Consider the following 25900-nt stretch of genomic DNA (forward strand, 5'->3'; position numbering starts at 1 on the left):
AATATCATGGTGTAACCACGCAGTCACTTAATCTGACAGCTTTATTAAAATCATAGCGTTGCTTCTCTAAGTTGCTACAGTGAAAGGCTGTAGCATTTGCATTAGAAACCCCGGTGTTTGGAAATATATAGCTCAGCTGTGAAAAAAAAATCAATATAGCATCATACAAAGTCTCAGTCTAGTGGCCATCTCTGTTATCCTTTGACAGAGTTGGAGAAGAGCACTAAAGGTCCTTGCGTTCGTCTTTAAAAATCTGCTCAGTCAATTTTAAGTAGGTTTTAGGAGCGCACAAAAAACCATGTTGGTACATTTTCCTTTTCCCTTACTAATTCAGGAAATGATGTCATTGTAGCAAAATGCAGAGCATTACGCATTTGAAAGAATAACGTGAAACGCTCGGCGCAGTTTGGGCAGGGGGTATATGTTATGCCGGGGAGAAGCGGGAGCCCAGGTACAGCTGTGGATGTGGCACTGAACACAGCCACTTTGCTACAAGAGTTTAAAAAGGTGAATGATCTGTACGTGGAAAAGCACAGAAAATAAATACTGGTAATGGAATCAATGTCATCACAGTATGAGGACATTGTATGAATCAATCTTACATCCTCACCTCACCTAAGTAATAACTCTCTGTAGCAGCCCGTGTTTGACAAGATTGTGGTCGCAGATTTATGTACAGTACTTTCATGAGAAATGATAATAAAAGCTCTACAGAACTATATTATTCCCTTCATTATGCTTGCATAGCCTCTGCATTTGGTTTACAGATCTTCATCACCTGGTGCCTGACATGTCAGATGGAGAACACAATACAGCTTTGGGTTTGTCAGCCTGATAGTTAAAGAGGAAAAAAAAAAAAAAAGGCAAACTGGAAATCAGTGAAGGAAAAATAAATATGAAAACATATAATGGTGTTCTTACAGATCTTTACTTCACACAGATTGGCAGACATCAAGGTAAAAAAGAAAGCTTTGAAATACACCTCCACTGAGCAGCAAAGCTGCCCGTTGTCTGGGCATGCCATCCCCATTGCAGCTGTGAGTTGTGCTTAGCCGGCCTGACGCTATTGTGTATTTGCTGGCCTGGCGTCAATGACTAGGTGGCCAGGACCTCCTGGAGTGGTGGCCTGGCCCTATCCGTAGCAAAGATGTGTGTGTTCCCGTCCCCCCTCCAGGTTAGGCTAAATCCCTCCGATTCAAACACTTACCTGCAGTCCCTGCCTTCTGTGCCTGAACCTCCCATGACCATTATTTTAGCTCACCGAGCAGAAGATCAGAGCCTGCCACCAAAGGCCATCTTACTCTTGATGCCCTGGATACACAATTCAGGCAGGCGCTCAAGATTAATTTGGGCTGGACATCTCTTACGAAGAAAGGCTGAGGGATTTGGGTCTCTTCAGTCTGGAAAAAAGACGGCTGAGGGGGGATCTTATCAACACTTATAAATACTTAAAGGGTGGGTGTCAGGAGGATGGGGCCAGGCTCTTTTCAGTGGTGCCTGGGGACAGGAAACTTGAGCATAGGCAGTTCCAGCTAAACATGAGGAGGAACTTCTTTACCCTGAGGGTGGCAGAGCCCTGGCACAGGCTGCCCAGAGAGGTGGTGGAGTCTCCGTCTCTGGAGACATTCCAAACCCGCCTGGACGCGTTCCTGTGCAACCTGCTCTGGGTGACCCTGCTCTGGCAGGGGGGTTGGACTAGATGATCTCCAGAGGTCCCTTCCAGCCCTGTGGTTCTATGATTCTATGATTCTATGATTTCGGATGCAGAAGCAGAAAAGTCAAAGCATCTTCAAGAGATTTTTGATTACACTGCAGACAAGAAGGCTGTCCATGAAAAAAAATAAAAATATAGTTTTTTGAAGCAAAAAAACCTCTCTACCAGAAGAAGTGGGCTGAAGTCAGTGGGTATGAACACCAGTACACATGTTGCTGCTTTTGCTGGGCAGAGGCAATAGGAGAGGCTAACAGGAGAGAGCACATGAGCATAACCACCTCCTGTAGCCCATTGCCCCCTTTCTCTGCTGTATTGAGCGCCGCTGTGCTAGGGATATTTGTCCTGGCCTAGTCCTTTTAGTACCCATCCATGGATCTATTGTCCATCTAACCCCTTTACCAACTTGGTGATACCGTCGGACTCCCCCAGCCTTGCGTAGCTGCCAGCAACAGAAGTTCACTACCATCTGTGTAAAGAATGTCTGTTTTAAACCAATCTCCTACTGGTTCCTCCCAGTTTCCCCCCTGCTGATGTTGCAATACTTGCGAGCAGCTCTTCCGCTTGGCTGTTGTTGCCAAAGCTTTGTAAACCTCCACCGCCTCCTTTCTCAGCCACCTCCTCTGCAGAGTGCCAGCCTGCCTCCTTGCTGCCTGTGAGGTGATTTTAAGATGATCTCCTTGATCAGTTCAGCTGCCCTTCCCCGTGCCTCCTCTAGCTCTGCTTTCTTTATCGAGGGTATATACTAACAAGCGTCTGCTTCAGCCGCAGACGTGAGGCATAGATCCGTTCAGCCAGTAGGTACTATTTTTAAAGTCCCTTTCACTTTTGCCAGGGCTTCTCTTTGATATCAATTGCTTTTTAATCTTACTGAAAAAGAGTTTTTATCCTTTGCCTTCTGACACTTTAATCTAAACCCAGACACTCTTGCCCCTTAAAAATAAGCAGAGGAGAAAGCAAACCAGAGAACTGTAGTTAATTATAAAACACTAATGAAAGCTGATAAAAACTCTCTGGAAGCTAGCACGAGCTGTTGGGCAAAACTTTGAATTCGTGGTTTTGCAACTATTTTTTTGGCAAATCTTCCACCGGTAGCAGCCAGGCAATGGTGTCAATGTGAATTTCGCCTGACCGCTGGCAGCATGATTGAGATTACTGAGGAAAAAATAAAATGTCAGGGAAAGCCCTTCTTAAATGTTCAAATGACATTGGTTAAGAAAGCCCAGCCCCAGTGAACAGCCGGGGGTGTTATGCGGTGCTAAGCTGCCGTACCTTGGAGCAGGCTCGTGGGGTGGACCATAATATCACACTTCCTGAGCGTTTTCCGAGCAGCAGAGGAGTAAACAATACCTCTAATGCGAAATCGGAGGTAAAATGAATTAGGTGGTGATAACCCTTTCAAAAGAAAAGGTATTTTGTGAGTTTCTGGGCAAAGACCATTTGAGCTCTAAGCTTCATAATCAGCTTGGAAAATAGTTTAACCCGCAGGAATCTTTGTGACTTACTTCTGTCTTCCCCAATTTGCAAGGTCAACTATCAAAACAGATATTGTTTGAAGAGCTCTGAAGGCCAAGTAGTAAGCATAATTCCCAAGTTATTTTCCATTTCTAAAGGCAGCGCTATTGTATCATTTTTAGGCCACGTTTAAAAATATGGCATAAAATAGTTAATTTAAACAAAAATGGGAAACTCGGAGGAAAGAGAGGGGGGAGGCCTTTTCAGATAATCCACTTACTGCATCTTTGTTGTGCCTATCCTCATAATACCCCTGAGTCCCAGTTGCTGGATTTAACCACAACACTTATTAATTTCCAGAGAAGCAGCAGTTGCGCTCCAGCTTTCATTCTTAGTATTCCCAACATTATTGCCCTGTTCCGATGCCTGTGAAGCCCTGTGGCAAAGCCTGCACCTCCTCATGGCTGCTCCCTGCGTGTGGATGGAGGGAAGGTACAGAAAGGGAGAGAGAGAAAGATGAGAAAGAGAGAAAGAAAGAGAGGAATAGAGAAAGATGAGAAAAGAGACAGAAGAAAGAGGAGGACGGTCAGCATTTTGGACCTAGGCCAGTGGAAACCCTCAAGCCCCTAAAGCACTGCTCAGCCTCAGGATTGCATCCCCACAATTACTCCCTCACACCCAACAGGAAAGAAGAAAGTAGGCCAAAATGCCAACCAAATTGATCCCTGATGTAACTCAATCGCTGGATTTTCTGCCAAGGGCAAGACTCCAGGGAATCACAGCCCAAACGCCACACATTGTCTTCCCACTCTCCTGCCTCTTCTGGCACTGCACTTTGTTCAGGGTCTGTGGGGTTTTGGGCTGCCATTAACCTCTACACAACTGAGATACAAGCCGCCAGCAACTTGTTCTAGTACCTTTTTCCTGAATTTGTCACCTCTCAGCAGGAAAACCCCTCCAATTCCCTGTCATCTGTAACTGCCCACCGCATGAAGTTCTGCAGCACTCAGTGCACTGCCCAGGAAATCTCCTTTCCCTCATCCTACAGACTTCCACACCACCGCCCTTCAGTGCTTCTCCTCCACTTTCCCCATCCTATCGCTATCAGTCTAGCCCAATACTTGTGACTAGTCAGGAGTGGATCTACGGAAGTTTTTGTGGAAATCGCACCAAAACGTTAGGAAGCGTGCCAAGGAGAATATGATATGTATCTTTTCTCACCCCTGTTTGGAAGCAAATTGGACATTGGGACACAAGAATGTGGTAATCCCAACCAGAGGGAGTTACAGTCTTGTGGGCACCCCAAGAAGAGGTTAAAACATGGTATTTTTTTCTTCCTTGTATGGTCATATTAGATGTGTTGTACAGCTCAACTCCTCTATGGTTCTGGGCAACTGCTAGTTTTATTCCCCCGCAAAAATTCAAAACCAACATGCAAATCCGAAGAAGACAGGTCCACTGTGGTCCTAGGGTGGATCACCAGGCCATCAACTTGAATCTGGCTTCTCTGCCAGAAATAAATAAAATAGCAGCAATAAAAAGTGCCAGTGCAAAAGGCAGTGGTGTTTGCAGGGAAGTGGGTGCAGGCACTCACCTGCCATGGTGGAACAAGCTGCAGACACCTTCCCTCCCATGGTGTATTTCTCTCCATGAGGGTCTTTTTTTTGGTTCATGGCTTGTCAGGTTGGTCACACGCAACTTTTGCAGACTGAAACTAATTGAATGGACCATCTTGTGTCACAGGACACACACAGAGGAAGAACATTTCTAAAATAGCTGGGCCAAACACAAAGGCTGCTGTGTGACACTGCCTGCAGAATGGACCAGGAGCAGAAAGAACAAAGGCAGGGATCTGCCTGGCCTCCCAACACCTCCGGGCAGCCCAAAGTGGGTCCCAGCTACACATGCAGTGCAGATCCCACTGCCTTTCTCATGCCTGTAGCTTTTCCAGAGCTACAGGTGCTTCTGAAGCTCTTACAAAGAGCTATTTTGTTAGCAATATCCATTTCAATGAAATATGCCACGCAAACCTGTTATCTTTTCTCTTTCTCACCTACACACACTAAGAGCCTTCTTCCTTTGTTGGTTTAATGACCCAGATATGCTAGACTTACATAATGTCACATTGTATTTTGCTGGAAACTAATATACCTATAAAACTGGCAAATAGTTGGAAATCCATCACCACCTTATCAGACTTGTTTGGCAACGCTGTGAGCTGGAGAACTTCCCAGCGCTGTGTTGGATTGCCATTGTCGTAGAAGAAAGTTAGTCAAAACTTAGCACTGGAATCTTAAACGTTAATAGCTAGAGTAGCCAAAGCCTACAGATTGTGGTATATGAACTGTAACAACCATATTACAACGTGCTGAATAGCCAGCTACAGAACCGGCCAAAACTGACCTAAGAGGATTTGAAACAGGATGTAGAACCATATACCATATATCTTGTATAAGAAGATGACCACTTAGCAACTGCTTAGCAATGAAACAGCAAGCAAATCAAACCAATAAAAAGCAAGAAAACCCCAAACCTTAATATTACTATTGGTCCAAACTGTTGCGTGAGGAATGGGGAACTGAAATTGTATGGGTATAATTGCCCAGGGATTTCTTTGTTTGGAGGCACCCAGCTCAAGATGTAGCTCTATTAATAAAAAGGACTTTATAGAAGAATCTCTTTTTGGCTTATTGATTCAGCAGAAACCTAGAGTTGAACCCTGTTATGGTGGCTGGCATGCATAATTTCCAAAACAGTTTGGTGACCCAGATGGGACTCTGGGGCAACCCCCATTGGACATCGGGCCCTCTCGTCTCCAAACATCCAGCTGCCAGCATCGGGCGAGTTCACCTGGGACCTTTGGAGATGGGAGGCGCTGATTGGTGACTGTTAAAATTCCTCTGCTAAATTCTGGATATTATGGGTTTGAGTGGGTTCAAATCCCAGCTCAGAAGCGCATTAGAAGAGCTATGAGCGGCCTGATCAGTGTAAGGTGCACAAATTTGGCATACAGATAGGGGGAATGTGCCCAGCATAGAGAAGGGGACGCTCTTAGCCAAGGTATTAGAAAATCGGAGGAAAACAGGTGTCACTGCAAGTCTGTCAAAAAAACAAGCAACAGCATTGTGCCAGGAGGAATGGACGGTGATGACTGGACACAGGGAGGTGGCCCCGTGAATGATCCTTTAAGTAAAATTAATTTATTTTACTACAACATATTCTGCAAGATGAAAAACCTTATCAAATGGATTTTTTTTAATGTATGGGACAACTGGGCACATGATCACCATAAAGAAGGTGGTCAGAAAGTTCACAGAGAAGCTGGGTTACGAATCTAGCTGCAGCAGTCATATTTGATCCAACAGATAGGCTTGTGGAATCTGCTCTACCCTGGGCAGCCCCCTCTCAGCTTTCTTCTAACCCATATTTGCTACTGCTTCTGCTAATGTTCTTCCAAATCCAGCTGCGATGCGGCCTGCAGCGAGGGGGGCTCCTCCTCCAGTATTGCATGTATTTACCAGTCAACCCTGGAATGCAGGAGATTTAGCTGTGAGGGGGAGTAAAATGCCTAGATTGAGGGAAGATGTGGATCGGTGTGCCCAATTATATTCAAACATTTGTACTGGATATAATCCATCACGGAGGGATATTAAAATATTATTGAAGGAGTTATTTCAATATGATGAAAGGGATAAAATAATTCAGAAAGATTCAGAATTGATGAGACAGGCTGGGGGAAATAGGAATCCTTGGCCGGCAAATGATCCAAATTTGGATTCTAATAATGCAGGAGACAGAGGCAACTGTCAGGCAGCAACTCAGAATTTAGTGGAAGCTGTTAAAGCTTGTGGAGAATTGGGAGTGAACTGGATGAAAGTACAGGAACGTAGGCAGAGGCTAGATGAACACCCAAGTGACTATCGGGGATGATTACGGTGAGCTTTATTAAAATATGGAGGAATGACCACGCAGAACTTTAACAGTGAGCTAGCAGCAAGTGTATTTGTTGATCAAGCCGCCCCAGATACATGGAAATATTTTAAAGAACATATGCCTGGGTGGCAAGAGGAGATGTTATGAAAGATCCCAAGAGTGACAGTGTTTGTGTTTGATGGATGGGAGGAAAAACATAGAGCTGAGCTCACAAAGGAAAAGAAACAGCAACAAGAAGCTGTGGCACAGAATTTACATCTAAGAGGGTGAGGGAGCGGATTTCCCCCTCCAAAAGAACAAAACAGAGGAATAGTAGGTCAGACTGGAGGTTTGAAAGAGGAATGAGAAGACTTGGAAATAACTGGGAGGAACAGTGTCATTACTGTGGGAAACTTGGTCCCTGGCAAAGCGAATGTCCTCGAAGAAAAGTGGACATGGGAGGGGTAAGACAGGAATCAAGAAGTCATCCGCAATGACTGGAGGCAGGGGACTCAGAAGATTCTGTGTAAATTGGAGTCTATGGGATGTGGAAAGCTCATCTGAATCGTAAGGGATGTATAATTGGGAAAACAGAAGGAAAGGAAGTTCAGCTTTTAGTCGACACTGAAGAACACTATCACTTTTAAATTTTGTACCGAGTGGATCTGTGTCACAGGCCAAGGTATTAATTCAAGGGGTAGCGGGAAAAGAAGAACATGTTTTTAGTGAGCCATTACTATTAACAATAGGAAATAAAGGGGTGTGGGGAAGATTTGTCATAGCAGAGGAGTTCCCGATCTCCTCCAAACCCAGGATGTACAAGTAAATCTATCACCCGGGGTGCTGATTTGATAAGCGAGGGGGTATGCGTAATATCTGAAGTTCAGGATCCTGACTTAGAGATACCAAAACCCCTGGAAGCTGTGCCCAGGGAACTGTGGAATAAATCGGGAGCTGGCGTGGGACTGCTGGAACTGGCACAGCCAAGACACTTCAAAACAAGGTGAGGGCCGCCCTCTGCTGTACAACAGCAGCCTGGCTCCGGGAAACAGAGAAAAGGATTTGAAAACATAGACCACCACCTTGCCCAAGAAATCTTCACAGTGTGTGAATCCCCATACACCATGACGTTACCAGTAAGAAAAAATAATTTGGATAAAGGTGAGAAACCTGAGTTTCGATTCGTTCAAGATTTGAGAGTGATTAAAAAGTTAATTAACCATTAACCTCTACTGTGCTCTTGCAAATACCATGTTGGGCTCAGTGTTTCACTGTGATTGCTTTGACACCAGTATTCTATTCTTCACTATTTCCATAGATGAAGAAAGCCAACCCTTGTTTGCTTTCACCTGGGAGGGACAACAGTCGGCGTGGACTCACCTTCCAGAGGGGTCTACTGGGTCTCCCACCATATTTTCTTGGATTATTGAAAGACGATCTAAAGGATATTGAGTTACCTGGTGGATCAGTTTTATTGCAATAGGTAGATGATTTACTAATAGCTAGTAGAAATTGTAAGAACTGTTTAAAAGATACTATATTTATGTACTGCCTTAGCAACCAAGGGACGTCATGCATCTCCATCCAAGGTCCCCCTGTATCAAAAGCAAGTGAAATATCTGGGGTTCATTTTAAAGGAAGGACAGTGAGTAATAGATCCAGAAAGAGTAAAAGTTACAATTGAAATTCCTTGGCCAGTTACAAAAAAACAGCTACGAGGGTTTTCAGGTGCAGTTGGGTTTTGCTGATAGTAAATACCAGGATTAGGGGAACGAACCAAACCTCTGACAGGGCAACAAAAAATGAAGAAACAGAACCCATTACATAGGGGCCAGAATGGGAAAAAGCCTTTAGAGCTATAAAGGGGCCTTGGCTTCGACTCCAGCTTTAGGGATTCCAGACTACACAAAACCTTTTGATCTGTATATACACTAACAAAAAGGGGTGACTGGTGGAGTGTTAATGCAGAAATTAGGACCTCATCAAAGACTTGTGGCATATTATTCTGTTCAACTGGATCCAGTGGCAGCTGGAGCTCCAACATGCATTACGTCAGCAGTAGCGGCAGCCACAATAGTGGGAAAAAGGTCGATCTTTAGCATTAGGGCACCCAATTATGATCTATGTGCCACACGAAGTTGGATTACTTCTCAAGCAATACACAACGCAAACCTTGTCTCCCCAGTGTGCACATAAACATAAATGAACTCTTTTAAATGCAGATAATGTGTCTCTAAAGAGGTGTAACACGTTGAAAATGGCAACACTGCTACCGATACCTGGAGAAGGGGAAGAACATCACCAATGTGACATGGTAATCCAGACTATTAGTAAGCCACAAGCAGATGTCACCAATCTCCCCTTACAAAACCTGGATCTTGTTTTATTTATAGCCGGATCATCCTACTATGTACATGGGCAGTGAAAGACTGGATACACAATTGCAGACCAATGGCAGGTTGTAGAAACCAGACCCCTTCCAGCAATGGTTAGTGCTCAAGGGGCAGAGTTAATTGCGTTAGCCCGAGCAGCTTGCCTGGGAAGCAGAAAGTGAGTAACCATCTACACGGATTCAAGGCGTACGTCGGTAGGCATACTGCGGAAAGAATGGGGGTTCTCAACTCTTTTGGAAAAGCCGTGGCTAATGGAACAAAAATTCGGGACTTGTTGGACTCAATTCAGATTCCCAAAGAGATTGCTGTGGCTCACTGTCCAGCCCAAACACGGGACACAACTGAAGTCAGCAAAGGGAATGCCTTTGCTGATGCAGCAGCGAAAGCTGTGGCCTGTCAACCTGTGGTGAAGATCATAGCTGTTACTTCGGATAAGAGATCATGGCTTGATGTTGATCGTCCAAAAGAATTACACCGATCAGATGTGACAAGTGAAGAAAAGGAACAGTGGAAAAAGTGGGAAGCAGCAGCAGATGAAGATGGAATATGGACAACAGGGGGAAAACCTGTCTTACTGAAGAAATACCTGATTACTGTAACTAGATGGTTGCATGATAAAGCTCATGGAGGAATGGAAGCAGTGGCTAATCACGTACAGCAAGCATGGGCGGCCCCAGGTGTCTATGCAGCTGCTGGAAGAATTATTAATACCTGTCCTACCTGTCAAAAGTTCTCAATTGGGAATCGACCACAGCTGTTTTTCCCATTCCAAAGATTGCAAATAAATTATGCTGATATGCCTGCAGTGTGTGGATATAAACATTTGCTAGTGGTAGTAGACCAATTATCAAGATGGGCAGAGGCCTTCCCAACAAGAAAAGCAGACACTGGATGAGCAGTAAAAGCTCTCCTTGAAGAAATTATTCCTAGGTATGGAGTCCCAGACTCTACTGAATCAGACAGAGGGTCACACTTCACTGCAGAAATAATTGACTGATTTTATAAGAGTTTAGGGATGGAAAAAAGATTGTACGCTCCTTATGAACCCTCAAGCACCTGGTCAAGTAGAAAGAATGAATTGAACTATTAAACAGAGAATAGCAAAAATTTGCAGACAGACAGGGGTAAAATGGCCAGAAGCATTAAATTTAGCCTTATGGGACATTCAGAATGCCCCGAGGCAACCTTTAGACTATTGCCCACTGAAGTTCTTTTTGGGAGACATTTGGCTATACCAGGCATTTATACCCTGGCCAAAACCAGCTTCTTGAATGGAGATGAACGTTTAACACACTATATTCTAAATTTACAGGAAAGTTTCAAAATTAAAAGGGTCAGCGGTACCAATCCACCCCTCCAGAGATACAGGTACACAATTTGCAGCCTGGGGATAAAGTTCTAATTAAAGTATTTTCCTGTAAATCTAAACTGGAACCCAGGGGGGAGGGGCTGTACACTGTCTTACTAAGTTCTTACTTTGCTGTAAAGGTTACAGGGAAGGAAGCCTGGATCCACTACTCATACGTTAAACAGCTACCTGAGGATCACTGAGTAGATGAACAACAACTGGTGATGGAGGAATCTATCACAATTGCTACTTTGGAGGTTGAAACCATTTGAATTTCTAAAGAATAAATAAAAAGGACTTTATAAAAGAACCTCTTTTCAGCTTATTGATTCAGCAGAAACCTAGAGTTGAACCCTGTTATGGTGGCTGAAATGCGTAATTTCCATAACACCATCTGCCGGACAGTCCCTGCCTCTGGAAATGCAGGCTCTCCAGACTCCATCGTCTGCGGGAAGACAGTCCACCACCTTACAGAAGATCATGAAGGTCATGACATCTGGGACACAACGTCCCACAGCTGTAGGCGTATCTGCTAGATTGTAATCTCCATTTCACAGTCATAAAATCTTCCACTCCGTTTGGAAACTACATATCTGTTACAGATGAAATGTTCTAAATTTCACCATTCCTATCCACTAAACGAGTCTGACTGTCATCTTTGGTATCTTATCAGGTTTGTCATTGCTTTTCTTTCACAGAAATTATGGAATCTTGTCAATGCACTTTCTCCTGACAATAATTTGGGTCTCTGGCTTGTGTGGTTAGGAATTAAGGTAGGATTGAACTCAGTAGGCTACATTTTGGTAACATTCTCTTGATAAAAGCCTGAAGGTCTGAAGGTCTGAAGGTGCATGCTTGGTAGAGGCAGTCAGCAGCTGACAATCTCCAACGAGACCAGAAACATCACCAGTGGATGCGCAAGAGATGCTGGTGACTGTGAAACCACTGTGCAAATCACTGGGTGCATAACACCGAGCGATTTGAACCTGGTGCAGGGTGCTGAAGGGAAGCCAGGTGGACTGCAGAAGTATGTTGTGAGACATCGGGGGCAGCCCCCATGGCCGCAGTAACACATTGCATGGCCCCTGCCCCCGTGGAAGGGTCCAGTACAACTGCTAGTAGCATAACAATGCTGTGTCGAGAAAGAGTGCTTTTCTGAGTTGACACAATGGGTGCTTAAAGTATTCTGAGAGCGTTTTGGGAAGATCAGATTCCTGTAGTATAGAAATAGTTATCTACTGTCGAGTTCTCATAATACTGTCTTCACCTGCAGTGGCCCCAGTTGCCCCTGAAATACAAGCAGGTGTTTTGTTTTTTTTTTAACTGGGATGACCTTCCAGACAGGCCATGAGTGGAAAAAGCAACACTGCTTCTCTCTTTCCCCCAGGATGCTCGGGATCACCATCACTGTTTATGGGGAAATTGTGTACACAAGGAACGCCACTCAAATAAACCATTGGGGTTTATGCTACAACGGCCTCTGCTCACTGCTATTCAAGTACCAGGCAATCTACCTCCTGCCCAGGGTGCCCTGCACTACCAGAGCCGGATAGCAGGAATCATTTTTCCCAGGCCCTCCTCTCCAATGGCTCCCGGGACAGACTGGCAGGGGGAAAGCAGAGACAGGATGAGGCCAAGAGCAGCCCTCCAGGGATTCCCTCACTAGGCCAGTTAATGCCAGAGGCAACCACCTCACAAGCCAACAGAGCAAAAGAGCGATGCTGCCAGCAACTGATGAAAATCCTTAGTTGGGCTCCAAAGCAGTGGCATTAAGAAGCAGTCTCATCATCTGCAACATGAGTGATGCCTGCTTTCCTCCTGATCTGGCTCCTGTGATCGGCTGAATGCATCGTCCAGCAATTTTCTACAGGGCACTTACCCACACTGTCTCCCATGTGGATTTTACAGTGTCCAGTAAGATCTTAGCTCACCCACTGCTGGGCCTTCAAGCTGATGCACCCACAAGCTCTCCTCATCTAACAGGTTGCTTTCACAAAACCTGTAGGAACTGAATAGTCTTTGAGAGCTCTGCCTCTTTATCTGACTGAAGTACCAGACTCAGCGGCCGAACACAGTTGCAGAAAGCGCATTTTCTCTGCTTACAAAAATAGGTTCAGTACACATGCAGATTTTTACCTGTCTTGCATATTGCACTGTACAGAAGCTTTTCACTGCCTCACTGAAACATAAAGGACTATAAACCCAGGGGGAGGTGAGTTCCATGCATTCAGGTATCTTCCAAAACAGCTACTGCAAGAGCTGTCATCACTGCAGAGGGTGTACAATACTCAAAGTCAGTGTATATATCAAAAGATATAGAAGGAAATATCTTAGACTTTGCCTATGACCTCTACAAAGATCTAACTGGTAACAATTACAGAGCATCAATAAAAAAAAATCTTTTTTAAAAAAACTTTTTAATTAAAACAAAGTCCTCTCCCTGAAAAAAATAAAGAGACTTCTTCCATCTATGGATTCCTATATCATGGCACCAGGGCATTTGGTGCCACTCATTGGTTATTACCTTTCACTTATTACCTTTCTCCCCACTTCCCACATCAGAGTCTTCCTTAATGTTGGGACAGCACTTGTTTCCCTCTAAGGTATGCCTAACACCTCCCTTGCATGGTGATGCCATCACAACTTCCGTGTCATGTTTTCCCATATTGTGAACTTGCAAGTACTGAAATGGTGAGATATTTATGAGATCCCGTTTATGAGTGTCTCTACACCTGACTCTGAAGCTGTAGTGACGGGCATATTCTCATGCATGGGCATGATTAGCAGCCCCTTCTACTTCAAAGCGGTAACTTGCCATTAATGCGTGATGAATTCCGACACAGTATCTCCCTTTTGATTTCACACCTTTAGGGTCACATCCTCTTGTAGATATGATAATTCCTGCAACTAAACTAAGGATTAGACACATTTTAAATGTTTGCCCTCACATCGCTGCGCAGGGTCCACTCTCCAAATGCTGGAATTCATATGTGAGAACTACTTTCCTTATCCAAGTTCTCAGACGTCTTAAGAACACTGTGCTTCTTGATCCCTTATTTATCCCCGAATGTTGCTTCTTGGCTTCCACCTCATTGCCTTCCTCTCTTCCCTAGCCGCCTGTATTCCCGCAGCCTTCCCCGCTCCCATTGCCCTCGCAGACCCCACACCCAGCGCAAACCCCCGCTGCTCCCGCAGAGCGGCCCAGCTTCGGTCCCACCTGGGACAGAACCAGCACCGACCCCACGATCTCCCCTGCACACCACAAGATGCCGGTCACGGCCCTCTCCGGCCTCCAGGCCCCAGCAGTTGCGGGGGACGCCCGTTTCGCGCGGGGATTAGGGGCAGGGCACAGGCGGCGGCGGCGGCCGAGGCGTTACCCCGGGGCCGGGGCGCCATCCTGCGGGGAAGAGGCGGCTCCCTGCAGGCCATCGCTTTCGGTCGGCCGTCCGCCCGCGGGAGCCGGGCCGGGTCACGACGCCCCTCGGGACGGGGACCGGGACGGGGACATGAGGGGACGGAACGGCCCCCCCTTCCGGTTCTCCTCAGGCGCCTCTCGCGGCGCGGGCATGGCGAGGGGCGGAGCTTTGGCTCAGCCAATCAGCGGCCGGGCGGGGGCGTGGGTGGGTGGGGAGGACGCGGGCGCGCGCCTCCCGTGACGCCACAATGGCTATGGTGGCTGCACAGTGACACGTCTCCTTCCGCGGCGGCGCCCGGCAGGAGGCGGGGTGTGTGTGTGTGGGGAGCGCTCGTTCTCGCGGGATCCCGAAGCGGCTGTTGCTCGGCCCCTCGCACCGGGCCGCCGGCGGGGACGGCAGCGGCGGGGGGGTGTGTGCGTGTGGGCTGCCGGCGCGGCCCGGCCCGGCGCTGAGCGGCCATGGCGGGGCAGCAGTTCCAGTACGACGACAGCGGCAACACGTTCTTCTACTTCCTCACCAGCTTCGTGGGGCTCATCGTCATCCCCGCCACCTACTACCTGTGGCCGCGGGACCAGCACGCCGGTGAGCGGCCTTGCCCCGGCTCCGGGCCCGGGCCCGGGCCCGGCCTGCGCCTCCGCCTGCCGTCACGGGCCTTCCCCCCCCACCCCCGGCGGCGGCGGCGCGACCCCGCCGCCCCCACGGCAGAGCAGAGCGGGGCCGGCCCGGGCCTCCCGTCGTGCCGGGCCCGCACCGGCTCCGCTCCGCCCCGCCCGGGCCGTCGCTGCGGGGAGCGGCCCCGGGGGCAGCCGCTTCTCGGGGGGGTGGGAAGGGCTGGGGGGCGCCGGTCTGTCGGAGTAGTCGGTGTCAGCCATTTAGCGGTTCCCCGTACCCCGGGAGTTGGGGGGGGCAGGCGGCAAACGTGAGGGTCCGAGCCCGCCGCCCCGAAAGCGCGCTCGGCTCCGCGCCTCTGCTCCTGCAGAGTCATTGTAGCGCTGGGGTGTAACGCTTTGTTTTGTTTTTTTTTTTTTTTTTCCCTTTTTGTTCTGCGCCCCCCCCCACCTTGTCTTCCCTGGGTGTTTCGGGGTGGGTGACCTAAATTTGCATCGTGGGAAAAGAATAAACTATTGAACGTTGTTTTTTGGAGTTGAGGCCAAAGAGGAAAAGTTACCGGGCTCCGCTTTTATGCGCTGAAAGGTCACAGCGAGCGTGAAAATGGGGCTCTAATTCTTTTTTCCCATTGCAAGTCATGCAGTGTCCCAAGTGCTTGGTTCCTGCTCCACCCTTTGGGATGATGTTCTGTGGCCCAAGCGTTGTTGGAAAGTTTCTCTGAATACTGCTAAATTTCATTTTTGCAGTAATTTCCCCCTTTGTCTTTCCTGCATCCCTCTGTTCTTGGAGAAAGAAGGCATTTTGGTACATAGGCTGCCAGGAACCCCTTTTTAACCACAGTTTTGAGATTAAAAAGGCTGTAGTAACTGTGTTTGAAGGCAGAACAATAAATGCTCAGCAGGCCAGGAATGCTTGATGCCGATTCCTATCGCTGAAACTACTGACCTTTTAAGAATGCTTGTGCTTTGCAATCTGAGAAAAACCCCTTTTATTCACTGCGTCTTTTTTACGTTCGCTATATGGTGGTTATTTAGGGGTTTTATACAACATTTTAAATGGCTTGTACGGTTCTGTTTAACTTAGTTTTGTACGTAAAAGAAGTACTCAACAATGGAATCTTACTTCTATACCCGCTAGTAAGGAGTAAGTAGAAGAAAAATTGACAGGACAAATGCTGTGTTGGTGCTAAATCCTGGCTGTTTGCAATCTTGGTTGCTGGCGAACATGCCTGTGGCTTCTGACAGGGCACAGGCTCAAGAACCTCTTTGGAGGATTTATCTCTGCCCTCCAGATGCTACCTGTTGTGCAGCTGAGGAGTTAGTTCTTTCTGTTGTAAAGAAAGGTTTCTCTGCCTTGTCTTGCAGAGTCCTGACTGTTGCAAGAGGGAGGCGTTACTGCTGTTGAAGACATTTTGTAATCTTGGGGTTGTTTTTAAGGAGCAGGGGATCAGAGAGATAAGACAACTCTACTTCTGTAACCTTTCTCCAGAACTCAAGATTTCTTGTTTTATTTTTGTTCTGGTGAAGCGTGGGAGGCAGCGGGAAAGAAAATCGCTCTTTCTCTTGAATACTGTTTTACCTTCTCTGTAGTTCTTGGCAGCTGCTTCTTGGGAGAACTGATGTGACTTAGTTGAGATGCTGTGCAGAATGGTATGGCACCATCAGCAGTGATGCTCAGTGCTGTTAACTTTGCTTTCAAGGGACTGACAGAAGCAGGAAAAGCCATAGAAATGTTGTCAAACTTGTAAACGCTTTACTAGCCTTATGTTTGATCTTCACATATCCTTACAGAATGGCAGAAAATGAAAACCTGACTTTAGAATATATGGCTATATGGATTGTACCTGGTTTCCAAATAGGCATGCCGTTAAACATTACTCATTTCTTTCCCTCTAGCCAGCGTTGTCAGATGTGTGGAGGGCCTGCTGCATATCGTTCTGCAATTAGCGCTAGATTCTTACAAAGCTGTATCAAACCATACTTCCCAAAACACAAGGTAAATTTTATTACGCTGTTGGTACAAAAATGAGTCAACTAAGTGGAAATCACCAAGCATGGCAATGAATGGAAATGAAAGAATGATTTCTGCCTCATAATTGTTTTAATGGATTTTAAAATGTCAGTGTAGTCCAATTTTTAGCATACGGTTTAATAGTGTGCCTGCAGTCTCCAGGTTGAGTTCTGTTCTGCAGGCTCTTTTTGAATAAAGAGTTGAGGTGTTGTGCAGATTGCAGTCAGGACTACTGGAGCGCTCCCATGCTTCATTGTGGTGTTCTAGTTGTTTATTTGTATGCCTCTTGTGCGACTCGTTTCCAGCAAAATCCTCTGAGTAGTCTTCACTCAACTTTGTATGTATTCAGCCATACCTGTTCCAGCATTTGAACCAGATGTTGGGAATAAATTAAAACCTTGTGATGATGCAAAGTACCGATTGTTTAGCCACAACTTCTTGTTTTCAGAATACTTCAGTATAAAAAGCCAAACAAACCAAAGCTCATATATCTTTTTGGAAGCTAAGAGAAGACCTTTGTCTTCAGAAGAGAAAATTTCCAGCACTGCTAGCTTCTGACTCCTGTAATGAGCCGGAATATCTAGACTTTGATAAGAGATGTTTATTTTGATACTAATTTAGAGCAGGTTTTCCAACCAGTGAGGCACAGTACAGGGCCAAACTGAATAAGCTCTGCCAAGACCTCTGCTCCCTCCATGTAGGACCAGCTAACATTTTTGTTCTGGAATTGTGTTTTGTCCTACCTGTGCTAGAGAGTCCAGCATAGAGATGCCTTTGTGGCCCTGGGCAGAGCTGGTGAGGTCCAGGTGGACTTGCTAACTATTTCAGCATGACGGAAGTGAGAAGACTGTGTTGGAGTGAACTTTTAGCCAAATCACATGCCTGTCTTCCTCACTTCAAGACCTATTTGGAATGCAAACCAGAGCACCCGAAAGGCACAGAGGAGATGCCTTTTTTGGTAAAAATTAGGTGGGAAGATGTCCTTCAGCCACATTGTTTTATGAGAGTGGACTAGAGCTAGTCTGAAGCAAGAGTGAAATGCTTATAGCAGGGAGGTTGCGCCTTTGGTGCCCGCTACTTCCTCCTACAAATGCACTGCCAAAGACTGCTGGTACTTGATAGAGTAGGGAGCGCCAGCAGAGGGGGAGGAATGGGAGTGCGAAACGTTCATGGCTCTCTTCAAGTGAGGTTTGGCACCAAAAATCTGGGAATTGCCGACGGTCTGTAACATTTGTTCTGTGCTGTAGTTTTGTGGTATATGCCCATAGAGTAAATTAAAGGAAAAAAAAAATCAGTGTTTATTTTTGCCATAGTGAAGATTGGAACATAAAAATAGTTCTATACTGCTTTACTGTTTTGAGAAAACTCAAAATGTGTTACCTAATGTCAGATTTTTAGCAGGATAGCTTTTTTTGGCAAGCCATTAAGATTTTACTCTTAGGTTGTTTTTATTTTTAAATAAACTTTTGAAAGGCCTTTTCAATACCACTGTCTTGAAGAACAGCATGATTTAACTTGTTTTGTCGCTCTAATCCTGAGTAAAATTTGAGCTGCTTTTATTTCCTGGGTGTCTAAACCTGCTTTCTCCAGGCATTCTGAGAGAGGCCTTATGAAGAGTTGCTGCAGGCTGTGGTAGGGATCAATATTTATATTTGGGATGGTTTTGCTGTGGTGTGGTAGTCACCCTGTGAACTGTCCTATAATTTCATTACCTCGGCGTTGATAAACCAAACAAGCAAGTAATTGACTTTGTAAAACGGATTTGTCCCAATGACTTTATCTCCTTGGTGTTCATTGTGGAACTAATAAGGCTCTTGTAAAAGGTTAATTGTTTAGCTTTGTGTCTTGGGCTGCAGTTTCATAACTGCTTCAAGGTAACAGTGCTCTGATGGAGTAAGTCTTGTGTTTCTCCCCCTCCCTTGTGCCAAATAGAGCATCTGAGCAGTGTGGGGGACTGGAATTAACTCATTTGAGCTAAAATGGGGGGTTTTTTTTGCCTTTTCCCCCTGTCTTTTAATATGTATTAGTTTCTGGGAATGACTCACTTTGTGGATGCCTGTGATGTTGCAGGACGTGACTTTGAGCTGGGAGGGGAGAAGACTGATTCTTTCAGTGGTGGTGATGGCTTCAGGTTATGGTGAAACTGCCATGTTGTCTATCCTTGACTTGTATCTTTAAAATGTGTGTGTGTGTGTTTTATTATTAAAAAAGCCCACAACTTTTTGTGTGAGGAAAACTATTGCAAGGACTGTTCTTGATTTGAAACAAAAATTATAGTTGCTAAAAAGTTATTCTGTTGCAGATTCACTTCTTAACTAAAGAGTATTTTCTGAAGTGGGAATTCTAAAGTTGTTTTTCAAAAAGTTAATTGTGAGAGTTGAAGAGAAGATGGTTTTTCTCAGCAATTAGGGATGTCTCAGTGCCCGTCAAAGTATCTTCGTGTTGTTGGACTTGCTTTGAACCAGTTTCACTTGTAGGCTTGTGTGGCTCATCATCAGCATCTAGAAAGGAAATGGAGAGCAAGAGGTGATTGAATTTAGTGGATAATGCACCAGTTGTTGCACAATGCAGATGTGTTTGCTGAACTTTGTGTACTTTTTGACTTATACCTGTGCTGCTGAATTGAGACACGTAATTATAAAGCTGTGCTGAAACAGGTGGTCATAGAGTGCAGTGTGCTTTGTAGTTAAGTACGTGTATCTGTGAAAGCTTATCATTTCGTCCAATTTCTGAGTTGATTTAGGTCTACATGAAATAAATTATCCTGGTTTAGGGCACTGCATATTCATAGTGTGTTACAAAGCTGCTGGAAAGAATAAAAGTCTCTCTCTGTATTTTTTTTACAGTAGCTTGAACAAAACAAGATGTTGAAAACAGTTCAAAAAACCCAAAGTATAATAGCTGTGAGTGCAGGGATAATGCTAACGAAAGATTTCTGTCTCAGTCTCTTCTTAGAGAGGAAAGAGGCTGTAGGAGCTATTCTGCTTGGAACATGGATCTTACTACTTGAAGTGTAAGAACAGAAAAACCTATTGTAGGAATGGGGAGAAAAAAAACCCTATCAACAAACCATGAACTGTTGAATTTTCATATCTAGGAAAAAAACAGTGATGAAACGAATAAGAGCTGTTCAGTTTACTTTCATTGTGATAGAAGTCCATATGAAGTGTGGAGGTGTTTTTTGTTGGTCCTGTGTTCCATCCACCCCAAGTTATATGTTGCCTTCTTGCTCACTAGCCTTTTTCCCCGGCAGCCTCCCCTCTCAAATGTTTCAGGGACGTAGCAGAAGTTTTCCTGAAGAAATACAAAGAAAAACTTTAAAAAAATCTGGTTAAAGGAGGCTATTCCCTGCTAATCTATGAAGATGCCATGCCTCTAGGAGGTAGCATAGGCTGTTTGAGAACCTCTGTTCTAGTCCAGCCTTTTTGCATCGAGGCTGGGGAAAGTACAGAAATACTTAAAAAATATAGCTTATTAGGTGGCTATTAAAAGGAGGAATAGAATATTTTTTTACTATAGTATTTTTTTACTATATTGTTATTTTGAAGCAGTAGGTTTTTTGCCTATTACTGTAGATACATAATACTTGGCACCCATGTTCAAAACCTTGAATAGAAGTATATCTACCCATGACACTGGATATCCCTATATGTAGTATTGTAAATATGAAGGTTTCTCTGTAATTTTTGGTGTATTTTTCATCTGTAGATCTTGAGGCTGTCTTCAGAGATCCATCTTAATCCCCTGCTTTAAGACGGAAGCAGAGGAACTGAGGCTATAAAGTTTATTTGGCTTTTTAAGGCCAAACAGTGAGTCTGCAACTTGGATGTGACTCAAGCTGATGTAGAGAATGCAGGCAGCATTTCTTCTGTTTTATTTGTAATGGAGCAATGAGCACTTGTACCTTACAGCAGCTCTGGGAGAGGAAGGGCATCTCGGTACTACCTAATACTGCTGCTCCCACTCTGGGGTAAAATTCTTCTGTGCTGCTTCTAATCCTCTGGTGAGGTAAGACTGGGAGTGGGTTAATTGTGACCCCTGTCCTTGCTCACAGCTCACTGAGATCTCATTAACATTACCTCAAAAGTATTTCACAGTATTTTGGTATTTGGTAGTACAGGATAAAAGTACAGGATGCTGGTACAGGACAGGATAAAAGGATGGGATAAAACCACAGGATGCCAGGCTCACCGCTAATGCGGTAGACGACCATGGGTGTGAAAACTTGATATCTGTGAATATAAGCATTTTGTGCCTGTATGTGCATGTGCTTATCCTTTCCTGTTAATATAACCTTTGAGCATTTTGTCAGGAAGTGGGAGGAGAGTCAGTGAAACTCAGTTATGCATTTAAGAACTGTTATTACATATAAATCGATTTTTTTTGAGGTATTGAGAGATATGGTTAACTTAAACCATTTGAAGTTCAGAAAAGTGCAGCTTATCAGGTGACTGTTAAATGGGAGAATAGAATATAACAGGGATACTTAATACTGTTTTGTTAATTTTTTGCTATATTGCTATTTTGAAGTAGTGGGGTTGGTTTTTTTTTTTGCAGAAACATTTGAAGAAAGGGCAAACATTATGAGATGTCATTAGTGATGCCTAGCAATTATCTCTAAAAATATTTTTCAAAACAAAGCATTTGGACAGGGTCATCCAAGCTGTTCTGTTATTTGGAAAAAAGGCATGTCTTTTCATGGATTTTTTTGGAAGTATTGTAATCTTCTTGTAAGCAGTGTAGCCTCCTAGCAGTAAAATAAAATTAAGAACCCTCTATTAGAGATTACTTGAGCAGCTTCAAGACTGTCCAGAACACTTAATTCTGAAAAGCTTTTTGTTGCAAGATAAAGATCAAGCTATTACAAGAACCTTATCTCTCATTACATTAAAGCTATTTCTATTTTTTTTAAATTCAGCCTTTTTTATGGAAGCTTATGAAAACAGTATTGTAAGAGTTTGTTGTTCATTTTATACTTGCTGCAAAGATGTCTTGAACTACTCATGTAGATGACACTGAACTACTACCAGGATGTACAGGTTATGTATTAGAGAATTCAAGTTAGTGGTATTTTAACCTGATATATTTAAGGGTAAAGTGTGATGATTTAGTTTTGTTTTTATGAGCAGCTAAACCATTCTTTTAGGAGGAGCAGGAATTTGAGAGAGGAGCAAGGTAAATAATGAGGAATGGGAGCAACAGCAATTCCAAAGTGAAGATTTTGGGGTGGCTTTTTTTTTTTCCTTCAAATTCATGCTTGTGAAGAAGGGTGCAGATCTGCAGCAATTGAACAAGTCTAGCTTGGAGCTGCTGCTGCGTCCTTTCATGCTGTGGTGCTGCCTTCTCCCACTGAGGAATTTGTAGTCCTTTCCCTCAGTTGCTAGCCAGGACCTGACACGCATGTGCCTCCGCTTCATGATAAGGGAGGTAATGCTGGCTAGACCATACAAAGAGTAAGGAGAAGCCCAAAATAGGTACTTCATTTCTTTCCTGAGCAAAAAGATTTGTGTCTGCACCAGTTTTTAAATAAGCGTACAGTTGAGAATATTGAAGAGGTGTTTTCAGATTTTCACTTAATATTTCCCTTGTACAGAAAATTACTTACAAGCATTCTAAATATATATCTGTTGGAGAGAATGCATTTTTAGATTCAAAAGATGCCATTATCTTGGTTAGCTGTTTGAACTATTTGTAACTAGGATATTTGCTTCTACAAAGCATTGACTTCTACAAAGGCTTACCAATAAAGTTTCAAATAATGATTTTTTTTTAAAATTTTTATTAAATTTTTTAAGAACAGAAGGGTGCATATAGTGGGTCAGGTCAGATGTCATCTTTATGTGATAGTGCGTACCTTAAGGAGGGAATGACAGGACAAGCATAAATTATGCTTCCTTTGCATATTCTCCCAGTTTCCAATGGTTTTTAGTTCAATGACTCTCTTTTAGCATAGCATGTGTACCATCCTGTGGCAAGGAGTTCACCAGCTCTGCTGCCCACACTGCAAGTAATGGCCTTTGTTTTGCACCTGCTTCTGATTTTATTTGACGATCTTTATGTGCTGTACTGGAAGAGGCAGTAAACATTCAATCCTGCCTGTCCTGGCTGTCACTTAGGTTTTTTACAGCCTTCTGTTACCTCTCCTTGCACTTCTCTCTCCCAGCTGAAAGATTTGTAGCTTATATTTTGGACATAAATCTTCTCATACGTTTGATGGCCCTTGTTCACCTTAATTGAATGTTTTCTAGTTGTTCCTCTTTGAGAGGTGCGAGCTAGGACGACTATGCATCATACTCAAGGTTTGTACATACCTTAAGCTTACGTGGTGGAATGATATTCTCTCCCTTTCTTCATAGGAATGCTCTAAACATTTGCTTTCCTTTTGTAACTAATAAGTATTCAGATGATGTTTTCATAGAACAGTTTCTCACAGTGCCAAGATCGCATTCCTGAGAGGTAGTGGTCAGCCCCAAGCTTATCCTTGCATATATAAAATTAGGACAGTCCTCATTGCTCTTTACATTTTCATACCCTGAATTGCATGTGCCATTCTGTAGTCCACTTGCTTGATATTTACAGTTCTCCACGATACCCTTGTCCATGTTACCCAGAATAAGTCAATACAGTCCAGAAACTTTATTTTACTGCTCACTCCTTTACCCAGGTTACTTATTAGTGAAATGTGAGTATCATAGTTCTAGCACAGATTCCTGCAGAACTCCTGGTGGTTTCCTTCTGCTGTGAGAATTGGCCATTCACTCTGTCTTCTAGTCACATATTTATTTTTGCAATAGTTACATGGTTGTCCTGAAACACTTTTAAGGGGAACCTTTCCAAAGCCTTTTGGAAACCCCAGACTGTCAGTAGGATCTTCTCTTCCATATGGTTACTTCCTTTAGAGGACTAACGTTTGTAAAGCTCACTTTCCCTTTACAAAAGCCCCACTGATGATAAATGGATGTATGGTTCTGATCCCCGTGTCCACTAATTCTGACCTTTATTATAGTTTCTTCAAGGTGTGCATCAGAACATGACTGCATTTTTAGTGATTGGTGGTATGCTAAGTGATTTTTGTCTACATTTGCTTTGGATTGAATGTGTTCTGGTTTTCTCCCCACACAAAATTGATAAAATAAAGCTAATAATTAAGGACATGTAAGTCTTGGAGCCCAGTGCTGTTGATTTCATCTAAAATGTTAACTTTGACTCATGTGGGTGTCATTCCATATTAAAATGGCCAGTTTTCTCATTCCTCTCAGACTCTATTGTAAAGTTTTGCTGATGCACTTGTAGGTCCAGTCCTACTAAAAATTTGATAATTTAGGTGATGTAGCTTAAAAGATAATATAGTTAGTCCCAGTAGCAGTTTTGTCAGCACAAATGAGACAGTATACTAACAGGAAGAAGGTTTGGAAATGGCTTGATTAGGAATAGTGTAGTGTGCCCCGAGACCAGCGAGGCTCTCTGTATACAGAAAGTCCAAATAAGTAAACTCTGAAAAGAAGTTAACTTTCAAGATGTTGACTCATCTCATGTTACTATTTATTAAAGTTGTTAGTAACAAATCCTATCTTTCGGTCAGCACATATGTGTGGAACAATGTGGTAATGAAAAGTTACGTTACTTTTTGTCCCTTTTACGCCTAATCTAGTTGCTGCAAAACATGCTCTAGAAAAGAATAAGCCTTTCTATTAAGGTCTTTCACAGGACTTTCTGTAGTTTATGAACTGATTGGAGTTTTAACAGTTAACAACAACGTGATACTTGAAACATTATATTTTTTGATTATTTCTATGAATATTTACTAGACAAAAAAATCTCTTTGGAAACAACTAGGGTCAGATTATTCAGCTATAAACGTTTTAGTGAAGAGGATAACTTGGACATGATCTCTTTATAGAGAAACTTGGAGTAATGAGGACAATTCTTACAATAATAGACGTGAAAATTAGAAAGTGTCTGTTCAGATCATTTCACTGGTACGGTCAGTTCAAAGTCCTGGAACATGCTTTCCAGTTTAAAAAAACCCAAACAATCTTAACTGAAACACTGGTGGCCTTTTGAAGGCTTTGGGTTTAAGCAATGGCATTTTAGAACGCTTTAAATCAATTTAACTTGCTTCATGCCTCATAATTTGGGGTTTTACAGTAGAAGTCAATCCTATCATAATAAGGTTTGAAATTATTTAGTACTTCAGAGGAGTTGCTGAATTTGTGAGTTGCTGCAAGTTTGAATCCTGTTTCTTAGTTGCTGGGGAAGATGGGTTACTGCTTTAAAACATCATTATCAGTCTTTGTCAGTGGGTTCTTTTGAAAGTAAGTGTAGGGTTTTTTCCTGATCTTGTGGTTTTTACATTATTTCTGGGTACCATACTAGATCCGTGTGGAGTGTATTTTACAATAATTATCAAGGAAAATGTCAGTAGAGTTAAGCAGAAATGGCCTAGTAAGGCAGTAGGGTAGTGTTTTCATATTTGTATTCATCACTTGTTCTGTGAGAAATAGTTCTGTGATTAAAAAAGTAAATTTGCTCAGAGAGCCCCATTTCAAGATCTCAGTAAATATATTGTCCATACCATTGTTTAATTTCTGTGATTGTGGAAGTAGGAAAAAGTCCAAGACTTCAGCCACTTGCGTGTGTATACATTGTGTGTATATACACATATACATAGCTGTTGAAAGGAAATGGGAACCTATTTAGTGCACAGTTTAGAGGATTAAAACTGTAGAACTCTGAAGGAAAATCAGGAAAATCAGAAACTCAAGAGCAGTGTTTCAGCTGAGCCTGTTACCTTGTGTTTAAACAGGACACGTTTAATGCTTAGAGCTGTGGTACCCTTGGGTCATAACCTTTACTCAAGACTTGCATACTATATATATTACTTGCATCTCCTGATGCATTCCACAGGTACAAGTTCCCAAGACAAGGCTAGAGAGAGGATGACATGCTGCACGTAAGTTTTGTGAAAGTCCGTCTTTAAAGTGATCTTGGCATTTCCTAGGCTGCAGAGCTCTGCCACTCTGTGTTTCTTGCTGAAAGAAGTCCT

The 25900-nt window shown here is 43.8% G+C and overlaps 1 protein-coding gene across 1 annotated transcript in view; it reads left to right on the forward strand.

Moving 5' to 3' along the window:
- Nucleotides 1-14448: 14448 nt before the first annotated feature.
- The window catches only part of SEC63 (SEC63 homolog, protein translocation regulator), a 63376-nt gene continuing 51924 nt past the window's right edge, over nt 14449-25900 (forward strand). The window contains exon 1 of the mRNA XM_074581002.1: nt 14449-14817. Within this exon, the coding sequence (XP_074437103.1) occupies nt 14694-14817 (124 nt within the window). The 5' untranslated portion in view covers nt 14449-14693. The remainder of the gene's footprint in view (nt 14818-25900) is intronic.

Source organism: Larus michahellis, chromosome 3 (assembly GCF_964199755.1).
Source record: "Larus michahellis chromosome 3, bLarMic1.1, whole genome shotgun sequence".
In the NCBI taxonomy this organism is placed as follows: Eukaryota; Metazoa; Chordata; class Aves; order Charadriiformes; family Laridae; genus Larus; species Larus michahellis.